Source organism: Oncorhynchus kisutch, linkage group LG20 (genome assembly GCF_002021735.2).
Source record: "Oncorhynchus kisutch isolate 150728-3 linkage group LG20, Okis_V2, whole genome shotgun sequence".
In the NCBI taxonomy this organism is placed as follows: Eukaryota; Metazoa; Chordata; class Actinopteri; order Salmoniformes; family Salmonidae; genus Oncorhynchus; species Oncorhynchus kisutch.
This window is the reverse complement of record NC_034193.2, coordinates 12,824,838-12,849,145: the sequence shown is the minus strand read 5'-3', so window position 1 is coordinate 12,849,145 and position 24,308 is coordinate 12,824,838. Positions and strand designations below refer to the sequence as shown.

The 24,308-nt window shown below is 47.2% G+C and overlaps 1 protein-coding gene across 13 annotated transcripts in view; it reads left to right on the top strand.

Moving 5' to 3' along the window:
- Nucleotides 1–589: 589 nt before the first annotated feature.
- LOC109865346 (calcium/calmodulin-dependent protein kinase type II subunit gamma) overlaps nt 590–24,308 on the top strand; it is a 44,191-nt gene continuing 20,472 nt past the window's right edge. For 2 of the 13 annotated variants that reach the window (XM_031799746.1, XM_031799745.1), the window contains exons 1-9: nt 594–1,087; nt 3,356–3,450; nt 15,579–15,638; nt 16,603–16,657; nt 16,801–16,866; nt 18,066–18,138; nt 22,584–22,686; nt 23,796–23,879; nt 24,104–24,198. In XM_031799746.1, coding sequence (XP_031655606.1) covers nt 1,020–1,087; nt 3,356–3,450; nt 15,579–15,638; nt 16,603–16,657; nt 16,801–16,866; nt 18,066–18,138; nt 22,584–22,686; nt 23,796–23,879; nt 24,104–24,198 — 699 coding nt within the window. In that variant the 5' untranslated portion in view covers nt 594–1,019. Of the gene's footprint in view, nt 1,088–3,355; nt 3,451–15,578; nt 15,639–16,602; nt 16,658–16,800; nt 16,867–18,065; nt 18,139–22,583; nt 22,687–23,795; nt 23,880–24,103; nt 24,199–24,308 lie in introns of all 13 variants that reach the window. The other 11 variants (XM_031799747.1, XM_031799750.1, XM_031799749.1 and 8 more) reach the window with 11 other exon arrangements.

Below are 24,308 nucleotides of genomic sequence, written 5' to 3'. Positions count from 1 at the left end.
AAGGTGCAAGTGTATGAATACCTTCGTAATACATTGTATGTTAGCTTTTTCAAACCCTTTGGAACAGACAGTGACCATAATTGAAGTTTCCAGACCTACAGAAAAAAGCAACAGAAAACTTGCAACGACAATAGAATTCACAGTAACGGTTACAGCTGTTATTGCTATGATTGTGATATGTGGTTGTTTATCTACCTTGGTTTCATATACTGACTGTAAGTTGCTCTGTAAAGGCGTGTCTGCTATAAACCCCAAATGTAAATAGGAACATTTGCAACGCATGCTGGGTATTATTATAATTAGCTCCACCCTCAAACAAGACCAAATTTGGTCTGTCTCGACGTCAATGTCTCATAAATTTGGACCGCGTATTACAGTAGATTACAGTTTAGTTCAGCAGAGTATAGTACAGTACAGTATATTATACTGCAATACACTAATACTCTACATTACTGTGCTGAACTCTGCTATACTGTCTTAACTTTTGAAACATAGACATCTATGAATGGTTCAGATTTGGTCTGGACAAAACAAAGTACATCTGTGGATGTTGAAATCAAGGCCAGAGTGGACGGACCAAATGTCAACATCCATGAACTTCGACGTTTTGACGGTGGTCAATGGGCAGTGTTCCTTTAGGCCACGTTGTTGTCACATATCAACTTTTCTCGGTCATACCAATGACGAATTCAACACAAGTGAGCAAGGTTTTTTTTAAAGTCTTCAAACAGAATCAGTACAAAAGTTGTTTTCCGCTACAGCTCGCGGATCGCTGATTCACACCGAATAATACTGCTACCCCGCGCTGATGACATGACTGCTCAAAAATCCTGCTCAAGTCTCGCGTGGTTCTCTCTGCTCTTCCCCGGTCTCTCTCCGCCTCCGCCAACCCCTCCAGTCTCTCTGTCCCAGCCTGTCAGTGCCGTTGCTAGTATCGGAGGTTAACAATCCTCCCCTAGACCCAGAGAGCGACCCAGCCTGCCGTGAACCTGACCGAGGCTTGGAGCCCACTCTCAGCCATGGCTACTACTATCGTTACCTCCACCCGCTTTACAGACGAATACCAACTCTACGAGGAGCTCGGGAAGTAAGCGACTGTCGTCATTAGCTAGCCTTTTGCTACTGCTCTGCCTTTCCTTCTTCTCCCCCACCCCGTACGCGACTCGCTCCTTCTTTAGCCAGCCAGCTATCTGGGATAGCCTGATCATATTGTCTTCATCTGGTTGTTGACTAAATGCAGCTATATTGCGTGTCGTAGGTTCTAGGGACAGAGTTTACAGCGTATTTATTTCCTGCACCCTGTCTGTAAAATGCGATAGCACAGCTAGCAATGTCTACTAGTGTGTCAACGCCTTGTCTTTCCGTCTGCTGAATTAGTCAGGCAGGAAGCGTTTGAGCGAAAGCACTCTGACATTTGCTGGCATGGCACGTTGGCAGCCTGCTTGACAGCGCTGAATGTTAGCATGCAGGCTAGCTAGTTTAACTGTCTGCTTGTACAATATTAGGCGATTTGTCTCTACTGCAGTTGTCGGACGTAGACGATAGTTATAGCCCACACCGCCTCCTTCCCAAAGCAGAATTATGTTTGCACATTATGTAAAACGCCACCCGCTTTCACGCAGCAGCCGTTCATAGATGCCATATGTAGCGTTATAAGCCTCTCAGCACAGACTATGCCGCTGTGGCTTAAAAGTGCAGGGGTGATGCTGTTTCTCGGAATTTCGATGGTTTGTTCCCCCCCCCCCCTGAGAGAACCGGGCCGTTGTATTATTACGGGCATCTGTCGGAGGCACGATCCTCTCTGGACTCTGTAGATGGATGTCTTGTGTTATTATTCCGTTAGCCCCAGACCCTGGGTATAGTCGATGTGTCTAGGGCTTCTCTTATCTCAATGGCATTTTATTGATCCACTGATTGGTTGATCAAAGTGCACACACCTGGGGTGCGTTCTTTAGGGCACAACGTTGTGGACATTTCAGGTAGTAATGTTATGTACAACAGAGATATTTCTCTGACATGTAGTCTACTCTTGTCATGATCAACAACAAGGGTGTAGTGATATAGGGGGAACAATCAGTGGTTCTTGAACCAGTAACTCAGCAGTTACAGGGAAAGGCAAATACTATTTTATTAATATACACTGAGTTCACAAAACATTAGGAACACCTGCTCTCATGACAGGCTGACCAGGTGAAAGCTATGATGCCTTATTGATGTCGCCTGTTAAATCGGTGTAGATGAAGCGGAGGAGACATGTTAAAGATTTTTAAGCTTTGAGACATGGATTGTGTATGTGTGCCGTTGAGGGTGAATTGGCAAGACAAAATATTTAAGTGCCTTTTGAACGGGGTATGGTGGTAGTTGCCAGGCACACTGGTTTAAGTGTCAAGAACTGCAACGCTGCTGGGTTTTTCACGCTCAACAGTTTCCTGTGTGTATCAAGAATGGCCCACTACCCAAAGGAAATCCAGCCAACTTGACACAACTGTGGGAGGCATTGGAGTCAACATGGGCCAGCATCCCTGTGGAACGCTTTTGACACCTTGTAGAGTCCATGGCCCGAACAATTGAGGCTGTTTTGGGTGCAAGTCAATATTATGAAAGGTGTTCCTAATGTTTTGTAGACTGTTTATATAACATGCCATTTAGGAGACACTTACAGTGCTGCGTTTAAACATTTTCTTATGGGTGGCCCCAGCAGGAATCAAACCCACATTCCTGGTGTTGCAATCATCATGCCATACCAACAGATCTACGCAGTTACTGTAGCAGTGGGCTAGTGCCAGTGAGCTAGGAGAGGAGTTTAACTCTCTGTCCTCTAGTTTAGGTGTGGCCACCCCTCCTGGAGGGCTACTGGCTCACGCCTGCAGGGTTTAGCCTAGTTTCAGCTCTGCTCTAACACACCTGTTAAATCTAAGGCTTTGATTCGCTGTGTGATCGAGCAGGGCTAGTCCAAAAGCATGCTCCGCCAATAGCCGTAGGAGAGGGTTGGTCATCCCAGCTGTATTGTACATACAGTGGTAGCTAGCCTAAAGGCTATACTACAGCAAATCTAATCCTGGTCTCCGGTACGACTGGTTTTCTCTACAAGGTCTGCTTAGTGATTCATTGATTTACGAGGGGAAGGAAGATAACCAGCGGTCCTGTGGACTTGTATTTGAGAAGAGGAGCTCTGTAATCTGGGTGTCCTTAATTACGTCAGACTGTCATCGTTTCAGGTGTATGACTCCATGCTATGCATCAGTGTTGACGGTGTGGCCAACGTGTGTGTGTGCCAGTGTGTGTTGCCCTGCGTGTTTGTTGCAACAAAAAAATCCCACAACCCAGAACTGACCGTTGCTTTCCTTGTTTCCAGGGGAGCGTTTTCAGTGGTGCGAAGATGTGTGAAGAAGTCATCAGGTCAGGAGTTCGCCGCCAAAATCATCAACACCAAGAAACTCTCCGCCAGAGGTACAGTAACACACACACACCCACACACACACAGAGGGAAAGCGGTGCGCCACTGCTAAATGCATATAGCGGAAGCACTGCTATGATCTGTTGTACAGACCTGTGTGTCACATGTCAAATTAGGGCTTTGGTGATATGGCCAAAATATCTAATCATTATTTGACTGTATTTTGTGTTTCTGAATAATGAAAGTTGTCAATCTGTTTTGTACATAATCCTTGAATGACAACAAATTAATTTTGTGATCCGTTGTGATGGTGTTATACTCACCTAAACTAGGACAAAACTGACACTAAAGTAGTCCATTTTGAAGCACTTCATTTTATTTAGCATTGTTGGGAAGAGCCTGTAAGTATTTCACTGTTAGTCTACATCTGTTGTTTAAGAAGCATGTGACAAATAACATTTGATTTGTATCAAAATATTGTTATAGATGGTAAAAAATCTATACCAGTATTAGCGATACATCACCCAGCCCCTACGTCAGATGTGTAGAGCTCTGCTTTCCAAGCACGCCGGTCCTCAACATTATACATCGGGTAGGGCCTTTTCTTTAATTAATAACGAGGGTATGGGCTGGGCTCAAAAATGACAAAAAAAAAAATAGTGTGTGTGTGGTGGTGGTTGATGATGCTTGCTAGCTAGCTAGTTGCACTCGCAATGGATACGGAGGAAGTGAAACACACAACTCCAAAGTAGAGCTTGTAAAAATCCCAAATGAAGTGGAAAAGGCTGGCATGTGGAAATCTAGTTGCCCACTGGACATTTGAAGTGTCGAGCCTGCCTTGCGATTTTGAAGTACGGCAGCAAGCGAACCAGCACCTCTTTCCAGCGCCACATTGACACGAGGATGCAGCGACCGCCTCACAACGGGAGCAGGTACCAGTCAGCAACTGAGCATGACATCGTTTCTCTCTCGCCCCAAAACATTTACCGCCCAAAGTCAATCAGAAATCACAAGTGTGTTGCTTTCTGTTGCAAAGATATTATGTCCTTCCACACAGTTCAAGGCACGGTGTTTGTTGATATATCTAAAGAGCTAATAAATGTGTGGCTAGTCATGGATGCATCTCTGACACTGTGCTCCCAGACCCCACAACCACATCACGGAGATGCCACAAAACGGCACTCATAAAGAGGATTCAAGTGGTCAGCGATATCAACAATGCAATAGCTGATATAAATGACTTGGGGATGATCACAGATATGTGGACTGACGATTACCGTAAGGTAAACAATATGGCAATAACCTGCCCGACATTACCCTCGAGTTTTAGCTGAAAAGCCGAGTGCCAGCTACAGCAATGTTCTGCCCAGAAGATGCCAAGACAGCTGTGCTTTGTTTCCATCCAGCTGTGCTGAAAAGTTGTCTGGGTGAAGGACCAGGGATCGAATATGATCGCTGCACCCTACAGACGGCTTGACTTCCAGGTTCACTTGTACAACACCATGCTAAAATACGCACTTGACACTGCTGAGCTGCAAGATGCGGTTCCAGGGGTGGCAGAAGCTTTGCTTGCAGCCAAATCATTGGTAAGATTTGTAAAGCAATCGACCTTGCAGCCCAGTTGTCAAAGGTTGTGTCTACACTTGACACATACATGTGACTTCTGCTGTCAGAATACGAAGATCGCATTATAAAGACAGGTCTAGACACATTAAAGTGTCTCTTTGGTGTGATTGTGTTCAGATCTGTCTGACCACTTCAGAAGGTGGTCAGGGATGCATTGTGTGCGGATTTCTCCTCAGTCTGGATGCAATCAGGATACCGAAAGCGCATACAGTGGGCGACGTCATCAGCACTCCTCCCACAAGTCTCTGGAAAATGTGTGTTTTGGGACCGAGAGGCACCTTTTCATTATAACGTTGGAGGAAATACGTTCCTAGCGTGTGAGGAACGTGTTTGCTGGCCTTATAAATGCTAGCTAATATTTAGAAAACTGGTTTTGTTTGTTTGGCTAGAGTTATGCTAACATGTTTGCAATCTCTTCATCGTTGCTTGTTAGCTAGCTAGCTACAGAGGTTAGCTGGATAGTTAGCTACAGTAGTTAGCTACTACCATCAATTGTGTTATCATATTTAGCCTATTCCACCAGGAATCCAGACACACTGTGGACACGGTAAAGACATTTTAAATATACTTAGGTGTATACGCATGTTCAGAATTCCATGATCTGACCTCTATGATCTGATTAATACATCTGCATGAACTGTCAAGTCTAGACATGGCCAAAGACTGAGACATGGGTGAAAACAAGATTCAGCACTGTGTACCTCACCCTGTACTCCAAGGGAGTATACACTGAACTCTGTGAAAAGATTGAGAGCCCCAATGTACTGGTTTCTCATTGGACTTTCTCAGCCCCCCCTTACGAGGCTGGGGGGGGGGGTGAAAACAAGATTCAGCACTGTGTACCTCACCCTGTACTCCAAGGGAGTATACACTGAACTCTGTGAAAAGATTGAGAGCCCCAATGTACTGGTTTCTCATTGGACTTTCTCAGCCCCCCCTTACGAGGCTGGGGGGGGGGGGGGGGGGGGGGTGAAAACAAGATTCAGCACTGTGTACCTCACCCTGTACTCCAAGGGAGTATACACTGAACTCTGTGAAAAGATTGAGAGCCCCAATGTACTGGTTTCTCATTGGACTTTCTCAGCCCCCCCTTACGAGGCTGGGGGGGGGGGGGGGGGGGGGGGTGAAAACAAGATTCAGCACTGTGTACCTCACCCTGTACTCCAAGGGAGTATACACTGAACTCTGTGAAAAGATTGAGAGCCCCAATGTACTGGTTTCTCATTGGACTTTCTCAGCCCCCCCTTATGAGGTGGGGGGGGGGGGGCTGGTCTTCCTGTGATGAGACAGGTTGCCACCCAGTAGGCACGGACCCCCCCCCCCCCACCAGGTTATCTCCCGTGGGCAGATTCTGCGTGAAGACTGAAGAATCTTCTGGGACTGAATGGGATGCGTGAGATAACAAGATGCAGTAGTTGCAGTCTTATTTATTTTTCGACACTGATTATATGGACAAACCAGGATTGGGCGAAGCCGGTGGTTAAACTACTTTGCTTCCGAGTGCTTCTCAACTCCTATTCATTTGGAGTGTTATGTTATGACCATATAGTTAAACTTGTCTTAACTTGAGGAGTCCTGTTATTGTTGCCTAAGTTCTGTGGGTGAAATTTGGACTGGAGTGGCAGGCAGAGGAGTTACTTCTAAAGGGAACTGGATTTTTGAGCCTACTGCTTAGGTTGAGGCCTCTCCAAATAGTCAATAACCTACATTTGATCTAATTGTGCTTGTTCTGAATAGCGTACTGAACATGTGTTTGGGGCCGTGAGTCCCAACTAGTTAGTAATATGTTTGGCTATTTAACCTGTGCTCAGTGTGCTGGTTCTGAACAGTGCTGTAGACATTAGCCTAACATTACTGGCAACATGTTTGAATACCAGTTGCACATGCTCACTTTGTATTTTATTTGTTACGTTTTAACCCTATCAGTAACGGTTCTTTAAAAAGGGTTTAAACATGTTTTTTTGTCGATATAACTTAAATGCCGAAGACACATTTAAGTTGAATGCGTTCAGCTGTATTACGGACTAGGTATCTATTACATCAGGTCCTCGATCAGCTTTTTGAATTTCACAAGAGGCAACAACATCACATTTTCAAGAACATTTTGAAGATCGTTCTACAAACATGGTGCAAGAACTAAAAGCTGATTTCCCTAACTGAGACCAAAGGAATTTCCAGAGTTAACCATCCTTGAGACCGGGTGTGGTAACTCGTATGTCTAAAGTTTAGTAATGATGTTTGGTACAGTGGGACGTTTTGTAAAAGGGCTTTATATATTAAACATAGCAATGTATCAACCTACGTGACATCACAGAGGGCCAACCAACTTTTCGGTAGAGAATGCAGTGATGACATCACAGAGGGCCAACCAACTTTTCGGTAGAGAATGCAGTGATGACATCACAGAGGGCCAACCAACTTTTCGGTAGAGAATGCAGTGATGACATCACAGAGGGCCAACCAACTTTCTGGTAGAGAATGCAGTGATGACATCACAGAGGGCCAACCAACTTTTCGGTAGAGAATGCAGTGATGACATCACAGAGGGCCAACCAACTTTTCGGTAGAGAATGCAGTGATGACATCACAGAGGGCCAACCAACTTTCTGGTAGAGAATGCAGTGATGACATCACAGAGGGCCAACCAACTTTCCGGTAGAGAATGCAGAGATGACATCACAGAGGGCCAACCAACTTTCCGGTAGAGAATGCAGTGATGACATCACAGAGGGCCAACCAACTTTCCGGTAGAGAATGCAGTGATGAGTACTAGAATTGTCGCCCGTAATAAAGAGCAGTGATTAAAGTAAAATTGTCTCAATTTATTCTAAGGAATTAACAATTAATATTAAATCAGTAAATTCATACATTATGATAATAAACAAAGATGTATATGTAATATTGTCAGAGGTTGTAACGAATTGTTCATATTAACTAACGAATTGAAAAAATATATATGGGAATAAGCCAATCAGCACAACAGAATTCTCTTTTGATGAGTCTAATGCATGAAAGGAATATTGTTCACAAATCATATACTGATTGACAAAAATATATATATAATATACATACATACATACATGCATACAGTTGAAGTCGGAAGTTTAAATACACTTAGGTTGGAGTCATTAAAACTCATTTTTCAACCACTCCACAAATTATTTGTTAACAAACTATAGTTTTGGCAAGTCTGTTAGGACATCTACTTTGCATGACACAAGTAATTTTTCAAACAATTGTTTACAGACAGATTATTTAACTTTATAATTCACTGTATCACAATTCCAGTGGGTCAGAAGTGGATATATAACATACATTTGAAGTGGGAAGTTTACATACACCTTGGCCAAATGCATTTAAACTCAGTTTTTCCCAATTCCTGACATTTAATACTAGTAAAAATTCCGTTTTAGGTCAGTTAGGATCACCACTTTATTTTAAGAATGTGAAATCTCAGAATAATAGTAGAGAGTGATTTATTTCAGCTTTTATTCCTTTCATCATATTCCCAGTGGGTCAGAAGTTTACATACACTCAATTAGTATTTGGTAGCATTGCCTTTAAATTGTTGAACTTGGGTCAAACGTTTTGGGTAGCCTTCCACAAGCTTCCCACAATAAGATGGGTGAAGTTTGGCCCATTCCTCCTGACGGAGCTGGTGTAACTGAGTCAGGTTTTTAGGCCTCCTTGCTCTCACACGCTTTTTCAGCTCTGCACACACATTTTCTATAGTATTGAGGTCAGGGCTTTGTGATGACCACTCCAATACCTTGACTTTGTTGTCCTTAAGCCATTTTACCACAATTTTGGAAGTATGCTTGGGGTCATTGTACATTTGGAAGACCTATTTGCAACCAAGCTTTAACTTCCTGACTGATGTCTTGAGATGTTGCTTCAATATAGCCACATCATTTTCTATCCTCATGATGCCATCTATTTTGTGAAATGCACCTGTCCCTCCTGCAGCAAAGTACCCCCACAACATGATGCTGCTACCCCCGTGCTTCACGGTTGGGATGGTGTTCTTCGGCTTGCAAGCGTCCCTCTTTTTCCTCCAAGCATAACGATGGTCATTATAGCCAAACAGTTCTATTTTTGTTTCATCAGACCAGAGGACATTTCGCAACAAGGTATGTTCATCTCTTGGAGAACGCGTCTCCTTCCTGAATGGTATGACGGCTGCGTGGTCCCATGGTGTTTATACTTGCGTACTATTGTTTGTACAGATGAACGTGGTACCTTCAGGCGTTTGGAAATTGCTCCCAAGGATGAACTAGACATGTGGAGGTCTACAATTGTTTTTCTGAGTTCTTGGCTGATTTCTTTAGATTTTCCCATTCCCAGAGGCACAAGGTAGGCCTTGAAATACATCCACAGGTACACCTCCAATTGACTCAAATGATGTCAATCAGCATATCAGAAGCTTCTAAAGCCATGATATAATTTTTTGGAATTTTCCAAGCTGTTTAAAGGCACAGTAAATTTCATGTTTGTAAACTTCTGACCCACTGGAATTGTGATGCAGTGAGATAATCTGTCTGTAAACAATTTGTTGAAATAATTACTTATCTTGCACAAAGTAGATGTCCTAAACGACTTGCCAAAAGTTTGTTAACAAGAAATTTGTGGATTGGTTAAAAAACGAGTTTTAATGACTCCATCTTAAGTGTATGTAAACTTCCCGACTTCAACTGTTTACATGATCTTAAATTGAGCCAGTTTGCTACATCAGGAAAATAAATGTGGATTATATAATGGCCATTTTTGTAGGGGTTGAAATGTCGAAGTGGAAATGACTAACTTCAGAAGCCTTTTTCAACCTGGAATACTGTACAAGTAAAACATGTCCTGCATTGCTGTGCAGTCATAACAAGGCCGACTTTAAACTGAAGCAGCCGGCTGGAGGTCTCGGGGAATGAACAGTGCCTCTGCTCATCCGACGTAGCCTAATGATAAGACCAAGCTCCCACTGTGCAGTGGTACTGAATAGACAGCGCCTCGTGTCTGTATTCAGAAACTGCGCGTAAACGATAGATTTAACATGTTATTCGTTGCAATATGAAATCTATGTTGGTAGAATTAAATAGGGCAGGGCTTGAACGTCACTGGCCTGGGTAGGGCAGGGCTTGAACGTCACTGGCCTGGGTAGGCCAGGGCTTGAACGTCACTGGCCTGGGTAGGGCAGGGCTTGAACGTCACTGGCCTGGGTAGGGCAGGGCTTGAATGTCACTGGCCTGGGTAGGGCAGGGCTTGAACGTCACTGGCCTGGGTAGGGCAGGGCTTGAACGTCACTGGCCTGGGTAGGGCAGGGCTTGAACGTCACTGGCCTGGGTAGGGCAGGGCTTGAACGTCACTGGCCTGGGTAGGGCAGGGCTTGAACGTCACTGGCCTGGGTAGGGCAGGGCTTGAACGTCACTGGCCTGGGTAGGGCTATCCAGGGGTGCAGCTGATGGGATGTCTTGAGTTGACCATAAGTAGTGTGACGACAAATGTTATTTTGTATTTGAACATTTTGTTAAATATTCTGGTGCTGTAGACCAGTACCAACTTGTGTTTTTTTCTTCTGGAAGTTATTTAGAATAATAATGATTTGATGCATACTCCAGATTTATTTCTGTGTTCTGTGTGTGTGTGGAGGGGGTGGTAGTTGGTGATGTGGTAACTGTTTACCCAGAAAGCCAAGCTCCACTGTGGGCTGTTGTAGGTCTACAGGGCCGTGACTGTTCTCAGCATGCAGGCCTCTGCCACACGGTGTGTCTGGGGACTGTGTGCTGCATCTCAGCTCAGAGCTGCCCTCCTCTGCAGTCAACACGCATTCTCTCGCTCGCTCTCCCTCCCTCTTTTTCTCTTCTCTTCTGTTCTTCTTTGAGCAGTCTTGGCTCTATGCTCTATGCCTGTTCCCTCTCTCCCTCCCACCGTCAGTAGCTAGGAGATTGGTCAGAGGCTAATCCAGTTAGACTAAATGTATCTCAGCAGGGGCCAAGACCCCACAGTATCTCACACACCCCCCTGTTAGCCCCTTTGGGGTGTGTGTGTTGTGATAATGGGTATCACTGGGCTGGTATTTGGTATTCTGAAGAAGAAGAAGGAAGTTTCAGCAATATCTAGAAGCTTTTTGTGGTAACAGTCAATTATTAAGAGTTGCACAGTACAGCATTAAAGTGTGTGTGTGGGCCAAGATGGGAGGGGCTCCGACAGCCTTGCAGTGATCTGTGTCGAGAGAGGGAGAGGAGGAGAGTGTTCAGGGAGTAGGAGGAGGATGAAGAGCGAGGCGATTTAGAGAGAGGAGGAGCATTAGAGGAGTACTCATACAGTACACACTGTGTGTGTGTGGTGGCAGTGTGCCTAGTAGGATTTGAGTGTTGTTATTAGCACCATTGGGCCTGTGTGAGCTAGTGCACTGCCCCATGGGTAATAAGTATCTGAAAGCGGCGCTAAACACAGTCATAAACTGAGGGGGGCTAGAGTTTTTGTGTGTGTGTGTGTCGCGTATCTCTCCTTCTCCCCCTGGTGCAACATGGCTGTGGAGCAGATGGCCAATTACAGGACAGTAGGAAGTGCCAGTAATTAATTACCCAGCAGCAATCTCTGCACCATCTACTACCCTTATGAGAAGAAACACATGATTTCACCTGTGACATTTCCACAAGTCTGTGGCCATTTCTCTTTCCCGCTCATAGATCTGGTGGTGTAGCTGCAGTCTAACGAGCAAAGGGTTATTAGCTCAAATCCCTTTTTTAAGGCTGAGTCCCAATTGTGGTCACAGTACAAGATTTTACAGTAATTTAAATCTGAACTTTAGGCAAAGTGCAAGAATTTATTCTTGCCAATCTCTATTATGCCAACAGGCCTGGTGGAGCAGCTGGACCGTCAGGTACACGTCAACAAATAATTGAATGAATCAGCAATAGTTGCAGTAAACCATGCTACCTTCACGCACGCGTGCGCACACACACACACACACACACACACGTACACACACACACGTACACACGCACGTACACACGCACGTACACACACACACACACACGTACACACGCACGTACACACACACACACGTACACACGCACGTGCACACACACACACACACACACACGTGCACACACACACACACACACACGCACGCAATGGGGAGTTGTGATCCTCTTTCTGCATATGGACATTTTCATGTAATCCTCTCGGTTTCTCTCTCCCTTTATCTCTCTGCTGCGTCAGTAGTGAAATGAGACTAGGGTTGCTGTAGTTTGTCCCTGCAGGAGAGCGAAGGAGCGAGAGAATCTAGAGCCTACATGGGGAGAAGAAAGGGGGGCGGGAGAGGGGTAGTAGGAAAGATGGAAGAGGGAGGGAGAGCGAGGTGGTAGGAAAGAGGGAAAGGTTGAAGAGGAGAGAAATGGGAGGCAGAAGTGATGGGGGAGAGAAGGGGATCAGAGGAGGGATGAATGAAGGGGGAGAGGGATGGAAGGAGACCGAACTGATGGGGGGGGGGGGGGATCAGAGGAGGGAGAAGGGGATGGATGAAGGGGGAGAGGGATGGAAGGAGACCGAAGTGATGCGGGGGAGAAGGGGATGGATTAAGGGAGGGGAGGAATGGAAGGAGACAGAAGTGATTGGGGGAGAAGGGGATCAGAGGAGGGGTGGATGAAGGGGGAGATGGAGGGCTAGAAAGGATTATTTGTTGAGGAGGTGTGTGTGTTAGGAGGTGAGGCTGTTTAGCAGCAGTGTAGGAGTAGTGCATGTATTGGACTGAAGTGATACGGTGATGAGAAAGCCAGTTGTGTGTGTTAGTCTGTGTCTGTGCGTGGGTCTAATACGTGTTGGTTAGCCAGGGTGTCTGATAATGAAATTGCCAGTTGTTGTTGTTATTAGAGTTGAAGATATTCAGTGTTGCGATATTAAATGGGATGTGCTGCAATGTGTTTTGAAATGAGTGTTTAGTGAAAAACATTCGGCAAAAGGGTCTGTGAAATCAAACTGCAATACTCTGATTTAAATGAATGTAAATAAATGTGCGGTCTCTGTTTTGGAGCCCTGCTGCAGTTGATATTTCATTAGAATAATACGTGTCAACACAGTCACACAAACAGTCTGACTCCCAGCCAGGGTCACCCCGGATTACCTCTGACCTCTCACATCTGTTGTTAACGGTGATGACGGCAGGGGGAGGAGTGTGGGGGGGGTTGTGTGTCAGAATTATGTAAGATTGTTTGAGGTGGTAGTCAGGTGTGTGTGTGTGTTCCAATTTCATCATGTGTCCCCTGCTAGGCAAAAGTGCTGGCACAGCAATGTTCCACAGCTGGGGCTGCGAGCAACATCCACACACACAGTATACACACCTTGTCTCACCCTGTGTGTGTGTGTGTGGAGCTGTCTCACCCTGTGTGTGTGTGTGTGTGTGTGTGGAGCTGTCTCACCCTGTGTGTGTGTGTGGAGCTGTCTCACCCTGTGTGTGTGTGTGGAGCTGTCTCACCCTGTGGTGTGTGTGTGTGTGTGTGTGTGGAGCCGTCTCACCCTGTGTGTGTGTGTGTGTGTGGAGCTGTCTCCCCCTGTGTGCGTGTGTGTGTGTGGAGCTGTCTCACCCTGTGTGTGTGTGGAGCTGTCTCACCCTGTGTGTGTGTGGAGCTGTCTCACCCTGTGTGTGTGTGGAGCTGTCTCACCCTGTGTGTGTGTGGAGCTGTCTCACCCTGTGTGTGTGTGGAGCTGTCTCACCCTGTGTGTGTGTGGAGCTGTCTCACCCTGTGTGTGTGTGGAGCTGTCTCACCCTGTGTGTGTGTGGAGCTGTCTCACCCTGTGTGTGTGTGGAGCTGTCTCACCCTGTGTGTGTGTGGAGCTGTCTCACCCTGTGTGTGTGTGGAGCTGTCTCACTGTGTGTGTGTGTGTGTGTGGAGCTGTCTCACCCTGTGTGTGTGGAGCTGTGTGTGTGTGTGTGTGTGTGTGTGTGTGAAGAGCTGTCTCACCGTGTGTGGAGCTGTCTCACTGTGTGTGTGGAGCTGTCTCACTGTGTGTGTGGAGCTGTCTCACTGTGTGTGGAGCTGTCTCACTGTGTGTGTGGAGCTGTCTCACTGTGTGTGTGGAGCTGTCCCACTGTGTGTGTGGAGCTGTCTCACTGTGTGTGTGGAGCTGTCTCACTGTGTGTGTGGAGCTGTCTCACCGTGTGTGTGGAGCTGTCTCACCGTGTGTGTGGAGCTGTCTCACCGTGTGTGTGGAGCTGTCTCACCGTGTGTGTGGAGCTGTCTCACCGTGTGTGTGGAGCTGTCTCACCGTGTGTGTGGAGCTGTCTCACCGTGTGTGTGGAGCTGTCTCACCGTGTGTGTGTGTGTGGAGCTGTCTCACCGTGTGTGTGTGTGTGTGGAGCTGTCTCACCGTGTGTGTGGAGCTGTCTCACCGTGTGTGTGGAGCTGTCTCACCGTGTGTGTGGAGCTGTCTGTGGAGCTGTCTCACCGTGTGTGTGTGTGTGGAGCTGTCTCACCGTGTGTGTGGAGCTGTCTCACCGTGTGTGTGTGTGTGTGTGTGTGTGTGGAGCTGTCTCACCGTGTGTGTGGAGCTGTCTCACCGTGTGTGTGTGTGTGTGTGGAGCTGTCTCACCGTGTGTGTGTGGAGCTGTCTCACCCTGTGTGTGTGTGTGTGTGTGTGTGTGGAGCTGTCTCACCCTGTGTGTGTGTGTATGTGTGGAGCTCTCTCACCCTGTGTGTGGAGCTGTCTCACCCTGTGTGTGTGTGGAGCTGTCTCACCCTGTGTGTGTGTGTGTGTGGAGCTGTCTCACCGTGTGTGTGTGTGTGTGTGGAGCTGTCTCACCGTGTGTGTGTGTGTGTGTGTGTGGAGCTGTCTCACCGTGTGTGTGTGTGTGGAGCTGTCTCACCGTGTGTGTGTGTGTGTGTGGAGCTGTCTCACCCTGTGTGTGTGTGTGGAGCTGTCTCACCCTGTGTGTGTGTGTGTGTGTGGAGCTGTCTCACCCTGTGTGTGTGTGTGTGTGTGTGTGTGTGGAGCTGTCTCACCCTGTGTGTGTGTGGAGCTGTCTCACCCTGTGTGTGTGTGGAGCTGTCTCACCTTGTGTGAGTGTGTGGAGCTGTCTCACCCTGTGTGAGTGTGTGGAGCTGTCTCACCCTGTGTGAGTGTGTGGAGTTGTCTCACCGTGTGTGTGGAGCTGTCTCGCCCTGTGTGTGTGTGGAGCTGTCTCACCGTGTGTGTGGAGCTGTCTCACCCTGTGTGTGTGTGTGTGGAGCTGTCTCACCCTGTGTGTGTGTGTGTGTGGAGCTGTCTCACCCTGTGTGTGTGGAGCTGTCTCACCCTGTGTGTGTGTGTGTGTGTGGAGCTGTCACCCTGTGTGTGTGTGTGTGTGTGTGTGTGTGTGGAGCTGTCTCACCCTGTGTGTGTGTGTGTGTGTGGAGCTGTCTCACCCTGTGTGTGTGTGTGTGTGGAGCTGTCTCACCCTGTGTGTGTGTTCACCTTGTTATAAACCTTTCATTAGCCTGTTTTCTAACTGAATAAGCTCTCATTGGCCGGTTCTAACTGAATAAGATCTCATTGGCCGGTTCTAACGGAGTTTTCCTCTCCTCAGATCACCAGAAGCTGGAACGAGAGGCACGTATCTGCCGCCTGCTCAAACACTCAAACATAGGTAGGTCTGTTTCTACTAGTTTTATTTTCAATTTCAGGTTCATGAAAAGTCATCTAATTGAGGACAATAAAACCTGAATGAATGGGGCTTCAATAATGCTTATTTTCTGTTCAAATCAAAGTTGTTGTTTAAAAAAATAAATGACCAGGAGGATGGAGGAAGAGATGAGGCCATACTGATGAGTCAATGACAACTTTGTACTGTCTCTTTCAGTTGCATCCCTCTATCATCTATCCCTCCTTCCCTCTCCCTTCTTTCTGGCTCTCTCTTCAGTGTCCCAGATTGCTCTGCCCCTCCCTCCTTGTCTTTCTCTCCTTTTTATAGTTTCTCTATTCTGTCTATCTTTCTCATTCTGCCTCTCCTTCTCATTCCGGCTCTTTCTCTCTCCTTCTCATTCTGCCTCTCTCGCACCTTCTCATTCCGTCTCTCTTTCTCTCTCCTTCTCATTCTGCCTCTCTCGCTCCTTCTCATTCCGTCTCTCTTTCTCTCTCCTGCTCATTCTGCCTCTCTCGCTCCTTCTCATTCCGTCTCTCTTTCGCTCTCCTTCTCATTCTGCCTCTCTCGCACCTTCTCATTCCGTCTCTCTTTCTCTCTCCTTCTCATTCTGCCTCTCTCGCTCCTTCTCATTCTGTCTCTCTTTCTCTCTCCTTCTCATTCTGCCTCTCTCGCTCCTTCTCATTCCGTCTCTCTTTCTCTCTCCTTCTCATTTGTCTGAGCGTCATATATAAACCTTGGACGGGGAGAGATGAACACTCATACTGTACTTGCTGCAGGGAGGACCTGCTACTTATTACACACAAATGTACCTTTTTACATAACCTTTAACCTCCAACCCTAAACCCTTAAACAAAACTATACATTAAGTCAGATCTAGAATGTCAAACTAAGTAGACATGACGTATTCCACTGTTAAATCTCATAATTCCCTTTCTCTCCCTCTTCTCCACCCTCTCTTTCTCTCTAGTGAGGCTACATGACAGTATCTCAGAGGAAGGCTTTCACTACCTTGTCTTTGACCTGTGAGTATAACACACACACACCGACCTTCCTGGCTTGTGCATGTGCCTCCATGAAAGAGGTTTCTTTATGTATGATAACAATCTGGTCCTCCTTCCTTTCTCCCTCTCGGTCTCTCCTCTGTCGCTCGGTCTCTGTCTCTCAGGGTGACAGGAGGAGAATTGTTTGAAGACATCGTTGCTAGGGAGTACTACAGCGAGGCCGACGCCAGGTGGGCCCTCCCTACTTACTGTTACCATGGTTACACAGCTGCGTAGCACAGCGCAGGTCAAAACTGTGGGAGAGTGGCATGATTTCTTATCTTTGCTAACTGGCCTATCCACATGGGGTACCTGGGAAGTCTCAAAGGAACATGGACCTATTGATCAAATGCTCATTAGGGGGTACTTCAGGGGTAATCCAAGCATGTAACAGTGACAACTAAGGCTGAGAACCACTATTGTAGTAACCTGTTGAGCTTTCAGTACAAACATACACATTTAGTGATGACTGGATCATTGATTTTCTCCTCTTTTCTCCTCTCCAGTCAGTGTATTAACCTGATCTCCTCTCCTCTCCAGTCAGTGTATTAACCTGATCTCCTCTCCTCTCCAGTCAGTGTATTAACCTGATCTCCTCTCCTCTCCAGTCAGTTTATTAACCTGATCTCCTCTCCTCTCCAGTCAGTGTATTAACCTGATCTCCTCTCCTCTCCAGTCAGTGTATTAACCTGATCTCCTCTCCTCTCCAGTCAGTGTATTAACCTGATCTCCTCTCCTCTCCAGTCAGTGTATTAACCTGATCTCCTCTCCTCTCCAGTCAGTGTATTAACCTGATCTCCTCTCCTCTCCAGTCAGTGTATTAACCTGATCTCCTCTCCTCTCCAGTCAGTGTATTAACCTGATCTCCTCTCCTCTCCAGTCAGTGTATTAACCTGATCTCTTCTCCTCTCCAGTCAGTGTATTAACCTGATCTCCTCTCCTCTCCAGTCAGTGTATTAACCTGATCTCCTCTCCTCTCCAGTCAGTGTATTAACCTGATCTCCTCTCCTCTCCAGTCAGTGTATTAACCTGATCTCCTCTCCTCTCCAGTCAGTGTATTAACCTGATCTCCTCTCCTCTCCAGTCAGTGTATTAACCTGATCTCCTCTCCTCTCCAGTCAGTGTATTAACCTGATCTCTTCTCCTCTCCAGTCAGTGTATTAACCTGATCTCCTCTCCTCTCCAGTCAGTGTATTAACCTGATCTCCTCTCCTCTCCAGTCAGTGTATTAACCAGATCTCCTCTCCTCTCCAGTCAGTGTATTAACCTGATCTCCTCTCCTCTCCAGTCAGTGTATTAACCAGATCTCCTCTCCTCTCCAGTCAGTGTATTAACCAGATCTCCTCTCCTCTCCAGTCAGTGTATTAACCTGATCTCCTCTCCTCTCCAGTCAGTGTATTAACCAGATCTTGGAGAGTGTTCAGCATATCCACCAGCATGACATCGTCCACAGGGACCTCAAGGTGAGTGGTGAGCGTGTGTGTTTGGCCGCCTGTTGCTATGACTACCACACACACCTTTGCTCGTGGCCATGGCAACGCACTGCTCTTGTAGTTCCATCCCTCCCACTATCCCTTGTTTCACTTGTCCCCTCCCTCTGTTTCCCCCTCTCTAGCCCTCATCTTTTTTCTCACTCACACACACACCACATGTCTGTCCTTGACCGGGGGGGGGGTTGTTGTGTGTGTTAGTGTCATCTGCACGTAAGCAGTGAGAGGGCAAACTTATGGTCTACTCTCCCCAATGGCAAGGAAACAAGGACTCCTAGTCACGGACCACACACAGTCCTGACTCAAAGTGAAGGTGTCCAAGACGAGGGGAAGGAGAGATTAACCCTGTGGTTACCATGACAACCCCCGTGACATCACTGCAGCCTGGCTCCTCGCGGCTGATTGGTTGGGATAAACATAATGGATTCTTATCAGATGGGTCTTCCAACGAAACACCATGAAGACACATCACTGGATGTCTCTTTGTTCATGTGACCCGGAATAGATTGAACACAGAAGTGAATCGCTTTGACATAGTCTGAGCATGTATCTGGTTTGAAATCATTTCACTATGAAATGGTTTTCTTTCTTTCCGGAGATCAAGATATTCTAAATGCATGGTAACATTTACCTGAGAGCACTACTGTGCACGTGAGTGAGGCTGGGGCTTTATTGCTGCGGCGCGAGAAGACGGACGGAGGGAGAGAGGGAGACTCAGTAGCCGACTCCCCTAGAGCTCGCCGACTCCCCTAGAGCTCGCCGACTCCCCTAGAGCTCGCCGACTCCCCTAGAGCTCGCCGACTCCCCTAGAGCTCGCCGACTCCCCTAGAGCTCGCCGACTCCCCTAGAGCTCGCCGACTCCCCTAGAGCTCGCCGACTCCCCTAGAGCTCGCCGACTCCCCTAGAGCTCGCCGACTCCCCTAGAGCTCGCCGACTCCCCTAGAGCTCGCCGACTCCCCTAAAGCTCGCCGACTCCACTACGACTCCCCTACAGCTCGCTGACTCCACTACGACTCCCCTACAGCTCGCCGACTCCACTACAGCTCGCCGACTCCACTACGACTCCCCTACAGCTCGCCGACTCCACTGCGACTCGCCGACTCCCCTACAGCTCGCCGACTCCACTACGACTCCCCTACAGCTCGCCGACTCCACTACGACTCCCCTACAGCTCGCCGACTCCACTACGACTCCCCTACAGCTCGCCGACTCCACTACGACTCGCCGACTCCCCTACAGCTCGCCGACTCCCCTACAGCTCGCCGACTCCACTACGACTACCCTACAGCTCGCCGACTTCACTACGACTCCCCTACAGCTCGCCGACTCCCCTACAGCTTGCCGACTTCACTACGACTCCCCTACAGCTCGCCGACTCCCCTACAGCTCGCCGACTTCACTACGACTCCCCTACAGCTCGCCGACTCCCCTACAGCTTGCCGACTTCACTACGACTCCCCTACAGCTTGCCGACTTCACTACGACTCCCCTACAGCTCGCCGACTCCCCTACAGCTCGCCGACTCCCCTACAGCTCGCCGACTCCCCTACAGCTTGCCGACTTCACTACGACTCCCCTACAGCTCGCCGACTTCACTACGACTCCCCTACAGCTCGCCGACTCCCCTACAGCTCGCCGACTCCACTACGACTCCCCTACAGCTCGCCGACTCCCCTACAGCTCGCCGACTCCACTACGACTCCCCTACAGCTCGCCGACTATTCTCCCTCCCATATAATAGTGCCTGTCTTGACTGCAGTAGTCTAGAGAAGCTAGCCAGCTATAGCTAGCCAGGTTTATTGAGGCCACATGCTGCACTTCCTCCTCAACCCTTTCAGATAAAACAGCCTACCTGTTTGTTGCTCACTGTAGAATACTCCATTTCATTTCGCTAACTTTTTAATTCCATCTTGCATTGCATTGAACTCTCAGTCCACTTGCTCCACATTGAGCCTCTTTGCCACTTTGATTGGCCAACATAAACAACAAGCTACACACGTGAAGGCTACCTGATGGCTACCAGGCTTTTTGTGTGGGCATATGTCATTAAAAAAATACATTTGAAAAGTTAGTTTTATTAAATGAATCATTTGAAATGTCATGGTGTGTCCTTGTATGTAACAATGTTATAATATAATATAATAATGGATAATTGAATTTAGAAAAAGCCTTTTCAGTGTTTTAAAATAGGCTTATTTTGAATATTGTAATAACCATGCACATCCCTGGTGTCTGAGGACAGCTGTATTCCCTCTTGTTTGCTGTCTGTCTGATTTGTTTTGTTGCCTTTTATCCTGAGTAGGCTTTTACTGCAGTCCTTTACACACACACACACACACACACACACACACAAACGAGCGCATACACGCAGTACACTTAGCATGCAGTCTGCAGGGCTGTTTAAATGACTCCCAAGTGGTTTCCATGACTACAACCCTATGTCCATATATGGCCGCAGAGAGAGTCGTAGGAGAGATGGAGACCCGTACACTGTCGAATGTGGACAAATCCAAAAACACATGCTTAAATGCAAAAAATACAGATTTATTGGGCCATTATGATGCCCAAAAAGTGCATTGTGCATAAAATGAAAGGGGAAAATTAAATTGCATACGTTTTGATATCAAACCATCATCAGTGTTAAGGCCAGTGCACACGCCAGGCTTGTATTCGAAGGTTAATTACATACGTCACATGATCCAGTGAGTAAATACATCCAATCATATATGTACTTAAGCAATACGGCCAGAGGAGGTGTGATAGCCATGGTATATTAGCCATATAAGGGCTGTTCTTATGCACGACACCACGAGGACTGCCTGGATACAGCCTGTAGCCGTGGTATATTGGCCTTATTTCACAAACTCCCCGAGGTGCCTTATTGCTATTATAAACTGGTTACCAACGTAATTGGATAAACGTTTTGTCAAAGCCGTGGTATACAGTCTGATATATCGTAGCAGTCAATCATCATTAAGGGCTCGAACCACCCAGTTTAGAAATGCTAATTGAGTACCTAGTACAGTAGAATGCATGATTTTAATTATATGAGAGATCTTTACTCATCTTCCTCTTACGCTCCTTCTCTTCCTCCTTCATGTCTCCTTACCCCCCCCCCCCCTTTTTTCTCTCCCAACTGAATGTAATAATAATCTTTGATTTACATGTGTAAATGTTGCCTTGGCAGAACGGAACAGAAGAACAAAAGGAATTACACATTGACAAATGCATCTCTGTCCCGCTCTCTGTTTCTACCCCCCCTGTACACTCTGTTTCTACCCCCCCTGTACACTCTCTCTGTTTCTACCCCCCCTGTACACTCTGTTTCTACCCCCCCTGTACACTCTCTCTGTTTCTACCCCCCCTGTACACTCTCTGTTTCTACTTCCCCTGTACACTCTCTCTGTTTCTACTTCCCCTGTACACTCTCTGTTTCTACCCCCCCTGTACACTATGTTTCTACTTCCCCTGTACACTCTCTGTTTCTACCCCCTGTACACACTCTCTGTTTCTACCTCCCCTGTACACTCTCTCTGTTTCTACCTCCCCTGTACACACTCTCTGTTTCTACCTCCCTGTACACTCTCTCTGTTTCTACTTCCCCTCTACACTCTCTCTGTTCTACCTCCCTGTACACACTCTCTGTTTCTAACTTCCCCTCTACACTCTCTCTGTTTCTACCTCCCCTGTACACACTCTCTGTTTCTACCTCCCCTGTACACACTCTCTGTTTCTACTTCCCCTGTACACTCTCTCTGTTTCTACTTCCCCTGTACACTCTCTCTGTTTCTACCCCCCTCTACACTCTCTCTGTTTCTACCCCCCTCTACACACTCTCTGTTTCTACCCCCCTGTACACACTCTCTGTTTCTACCTCCCCTGTACACTCTCTCTGTTTCTACCTCCCCTGTACACACTCTCTGTTTCTACCTCCCCTGTACACTCTCTCTGTTTCTACTTCCCCTCTACACTCTCTCTGTTTTCTACCTCCCCTGTACACACTCTCTGTTTCTACTTCCCCTCTACACTCTCTCTGTTTCTACCTCCCCTGTACACACTCTCTGTTTCTACCTCCCCTGTACACACTCTCTGTTTCTACTTCCCCTGTACACTCTCTCTGTTTCTACTTCCCCTGTACACTCTCTCTGTTTCTACCCCCCTCTACACTCTCTCTGTTTCTACCCCCCTCTACACTCTCTCTGTTTCTACCCCCCTGTACACTCTCTCTGTTTCTACCCCCCCTGTACACTCTCTCTGTTTCTACCCCCCCTGTACACTCTCTCTGTTTCTACCCCCCCTGTACACTCTCTCTGTTTCTACCCCCCCTGTACACTCTCTGTGTTTCTACCCCCCCTGTACACTCTCTCTGTTTCTACCCATACCCCCCCCCTGTACACTCTCTGTTTCTACCCCCCCAGCCTGAGAACCTGCTCCTGGCCAGTAAGATGAAGGGAGCTGCGGTGAAGTTGGCAGACTTTGGCCTGGCCATCGAGGTGCAGGGGGACCAACAGGCATGGTTCGGTAAGACCACACACACCCTTCATCCAACGTGTTTAGGTTTTATTTATTTGCACCAAAGAAAACGAAGCGAAATCCGAAACGGTGTGCAGGTTGGGTTGGAAGCCCCGAAAAATCCACAAAAATGTATTTAAGTAGAAAACAAAGTTGGTTAAATCTGCTAAACAAGCGCCCTTTTTTAATTTTATTTTTACATGACATTACACAGTAAACATGAACCATGTTTGATTATGTGTGAGAGCCAGGCTACATGGAGGGGACGAGTGGGTAGTTTGGGTCATCAGACTGACCCCCTAGTCATTGAGGGATGATTGTGTTTCGTCAATGTGAAGACCGGAGTTCCAGAGTATGGAACCTCCGTATCGAACAGAGAATTGACTGGGAAATGCAGCAGCAGGGAGGCTGAAGGCTATCAGTGTCTGGTTGAATGGGTGGATTTGGGAGTTAACCAGGAAGAACCCATCAACAGGTTTAGGTAGGCTGTCTGGGAGGGATTTGGAGATGCGTTGGATTATATTGAGTTTCTTAAACAGACTGGTGGCTTGTCTTGCAAATGTATTTTGTGTGATGAGTCATTTGTGTAGGTAGCAAGCATATGTACTGGCTCAGACAGTATTGCAGTAAATGAGATATGGGTTACTTAAGCTTGTAGTGTAGTGTTAGGAAACAAGCCTGATGAACCAAAACACAAACCATCTGTGTGGTGATACCAGACCACCCTTCTGTCTGGTGGTACCAGACCACTCTTCTCTCTGGTGGTACCAGACCACTCTTCTCTCTGGTGGTACCAGACCACTCTTCTCTCTGGTGGTACCAGACCACTCTTCTCTCTGGTGGTACCAGACCACTCTTCTCTCTGGTGGTACCAGACCACTCTTCTCTCTGGTGGTACCAGACCACTCTCCTCTCTGGTGGTACCAGACCACTCTCCTCTCTGGTGGTACCAGACCACTCTTCTCTCTGGTGGTACCAGACCACTCTTCTCTCTGGTGGTACCAGACCACTCTTCTCTCTGGTGGTACCAGACAGATTTCACCACTTTGCTGCAGACAAAGTGAATGTTCTTTCCAGGACAATGTAAGTGAAACCATTTTGTTTTATCTGTCGGGCAGGTTTCGCAGGCACCCCTGGCTACCTGTCCCCTGAGGTCCTGAGGAAGGACGCCTACGGCAAGCCTGTGGACATATGGGCCTGTGGTAAACCTTTAACCTCTTTAACTGTAGACTGAGAACAAATCTAAATGATCATCTAGTGACTACTGGGTAATGTGTGTCACCATCCCATTGCTTAAGAGAGGCCATGGTGCAGAGGTCATACATCTTAAACCAGGGTTTCCAGAAAACCTAACCACTCTCTGCCTTTCTCTTGGTCTCTCTCTGTCTCTCTGTCTCTCTCTCTCTCTCTCTCTCCTTCTCTCTAGGTGTTATTCTGTATATCTTGTTGGTGGGCTATCCTCCATTCTGGGATGAAGACCAACACAAACTCTACCAGCAGATCAAGGCTGGGGCCTATGATGTGAGTTTGTGTGTGTATCTGTGTTTGGGTACTGTGCAGGGGTTGGCTGGACAACTGGTGAATTTTTAATAGTGTCAGATTGAGAGCTGCACCCCAGCTATTGATCCTAT